Source organism: Bremia lactucae, linkage group LG3 (assembly GCF_004359215.1).
Source record: "Bremia lactucae strain SF5 linkage group LG3, whole genome shotgun sequence".
In the NCBI taxonomy this organism is placed as follows: domain Eukaryota; phylum Oomycota; class Peronosporomycetes; order Peronosporales; family Peronosporaceae; genus Bremia; species Bremia lactucae.
This window is the reverse complement of record NC_090612.1, coordinates 6,366,281-6,369,240: the sequence shown is the minus strand read 5'-3', so window position 1 is coordinate 6,369,240 and position 2,960 is coordinate 6,366,281. Positions and strand designations below refer to the sequence as shown.

General features: G+C 44.6%; 1 protein-coding gene across 1 annotated transcript; it reads left to right on the top strand.

Moving 5' to 3' along the window:
• Positions 1-1,514: 1,514 nt before the first annotated feature.
• CCR75_007987 (uncharacterized protein) lies at positions 1,515-2,748 on the top strand (the record flags this gene model as incomplete). Its single annotated transcript, XM_067966042.1, has 3 exons — positions 1,515-2,034; positions 2,117-2,396; positions 2,442-2,748. Exons 1-3 carry the CDS (start codon positions 1,521-1,523, stop codon positions 2,746-2,748), a joined length of 1,101 nt encoding a protein of 366 aa, XP_067817329.1. The 5' UTR covers positions 1,515-1,520.
• Positions 2,749-2,960: the final 212 nt, after the last annotated feature.

Genomic DNA, 2,960 nt, shown 5'->3' with positions numbered 1-2,960 from the left:
TGCTGTCTCCATGTTGTGAGCCATGAGAGAAGTTTGGATGGGCAATAATGCGCCATCATCCTTCCTCATGAGCTCGTTGTCCGCATCACTACTATGAGGTGACGGCAACGGTGTCGACTCATTGTAGTCGACAATGAGCGACGGATCAGCATCTTCACTGTTAAAGTGGGATGGATCCTTTAGCCCCGTTAACGCGACAGCAGCAGTAGCTGTCGGTGTTTCGACTAAGGCATTGGACGCGGCCGGCGAGTTAACGCGGCGCGCGCTTAGTGCGAGGTTGAGTGGGCGTCTTCGCAGACGACCCACCAACATTGCCCCTTCTAGGTGGCATCTTTGGCGCCGTGTATGGAAATATAGGTCGCTAGAGTGGTTGAGTGAACTAGCGGCGCGTAAAGCTGCTCGCTCCTCTTTGACGAATTTAAAATGAAAATTCGTTCTTTAAGGGGATGGTGTAACGGGCTAAAGTTGCCCTTATGTTACACAGTCCCCGTTTAGTACACTTGGTGTACTTAACGGGATGGTCAATTACTTAATTAAAGCAATTAGACCCAGCACATGGGTGCGGTTCACATTTGTGACCAACCCTTGTGCATGTGATGCACATGGGTGCATTCACATTAGGAGGGATGACGCCCAGCGTCATCCGTTACGCTATCTAGAAAGATATGCTCGCAATAAATATTAAGTGTTTTCTACAGAGATGACATTTTGATTGGTAAAATTAGGTATTTACATTTAATTCGGTTAAATATAAATCAGTCTGAAAACTACTTCCTACTTGGTAAGTGCGCACGAGGAGCCGGATTACCGCTCCCTTGACGACACTTAACCAAAGTACTTAGTGCGTTGGGTGAGGTCGCTAACGCGCCCACCACAACTTCCTCACTGCACGCAAGAGAAGCTGGTTAAACCGCTTCCTCGCTGTGCTAGGGTGTGTGTCTAAGTAGAGCGTGGCCGCATCACGACGTGCCCGCCTACAAAGACTCTCGTTAAAATACTTGCTTTAAAGAGGGTTAAAGGTAAACTGTTTTTAGTATAATTAAGTTCTTCTGTATCCATTTATTTAATACTAACTTAATTATAAGCTAATACAAAACATGTAATAAAGTCTTATCTGTATCTTTCTTTGCGCGCGTCCAGCGGTGACTGGTCCGCGGAGCAAGTAGGTATAATGGCCTATACCTACCAATGGATAAGCTTTCCGAAGATTTCTTCGTAAAGTAATATTCTCCAAATATTCTCCACCTTTTAGATAAGATATTAATTAACAACCTTTAAGTGTTAATTCATGTAACGATACACCCCGTTACAGGAACTATAAGATAGCACTGTATTTGTCGGCTTCAATGCATAATTAAATTGTTGAAATAACAAAGAAATTACGGACATGGTGGCGATGTGTGTTGCTTTACCGATACCTTTTTTCAAAATTAGATTTCATCGACGTGAAAAATACTCAAATGTGTACACAAATCGTACATAGCCGTAATTTCCCGCTCTGCGATTACTTCACAAAAGTGATGGCATTTAACCCAGCTATCGTCGAGCAAGAAAAAGACAATAGCGCAATGCGCGCGACACAGAAGACGGAATGTCCTTTCGTGTACGAAACGCCCGGCTACTTCGCCGAAGATTCGCGGGTGCCTCTTTGGGCTCAGGTCATCGTGACTGATCTCTTCAGCTTCCTCACCACCCACTACAATTTCTATGGTGTTCCCTTCCTCTTTCTCTTCCATTACATGTACACCATCGGTTATGGCTACATACCCGCGGCATTGATTGCAATGTACTTGCCATTCTTCCTCAATGGTGCTCAGAAGACGGCAAAGGGAAATCTTTGGCTAGCCATTCGTTCCACCCGCATATGGGGCCTCAGCACTAAATATCTTGGTATAAAATTGATTCGGGAGCAGGCGCTAGATTGCAATAAGAAGTACATCTTTGGCTACCATCCGCACGGCATCCTCGTGCTTTCTCGCGTCTCAACCTATGGCGGCAACTGGGAAAAAGTCTTTCCGGGCATCTCGACGCGAGGTTACTGCTTGCTGCTAGTATTACTGACTGTGTGTATACTGATCTCATATTTTTTATGAATTGGCATTATGTATTGCAACAGCTCTCGGTGCATCAACTATGTTTTACGTTCCTTTAGGCCGGGAATTTTGTCTGTGGCTTGGCGGCGTCGACGCTTCACGCTCGACAGCTGACAAGGTCCTGAATGATGGTACCAGTATTGTCGTTTACCCTGGGGGCGTTCCAGAAATCTTTAAGACGGACCCTAAATCCAAGGTAAACGAGCTTGTGCTGAAGAATCGTCTTGGTTTTATAAAATTGGCCATGCGCCACGGTGCGGAGCTGGTTCCGAGCTTCGTGTTTGGAGAAAAATGGCTTTACAAGTGAGTCAACAATGGGACTGAATGCATATATTGTATTTAATGAAGACTAATTAAGTGTCGTGGTAGCATGTGGAACCCTCCGCAAAGTGTGATAAATTTCTTCCGCAAGACGCTCAAGATCCCTTTAATATTTTTTTGGGGAAAATTTATGTGGATGCCCAAACAGCCGCCCAAGGGAAAGCGTTTTGGCGTTGTGTACGGTAAAACTATTCCCACTAAGCTGACGGCCAATCCTTCCGAGAGCGAAATACGAGCCGTGCATACGCTGTACGTTGCAGAAATCAAGCGAATTTTTTCGCAGTACAAGAAAGATTTCGGATACGATGATGACGAGACGTTACTCATAATCTAGGTTTGCGAACGTTAATTAAGAGATAAGGCGCTGTGGTGATGACGCTGATTTGATGATGCTGTTTTTGTCATACATCGAAATAAGGTTTGCGTGATCATAAATCGTATTTTGGGCCTTCCCAAGAAATTTTTGTGGCACAGACCTCTCTACCTTATTCAAATGCATTTCGTCCTTATTCTTTAAGCATTTTAAATCTCGAATCCGTTGGTGTT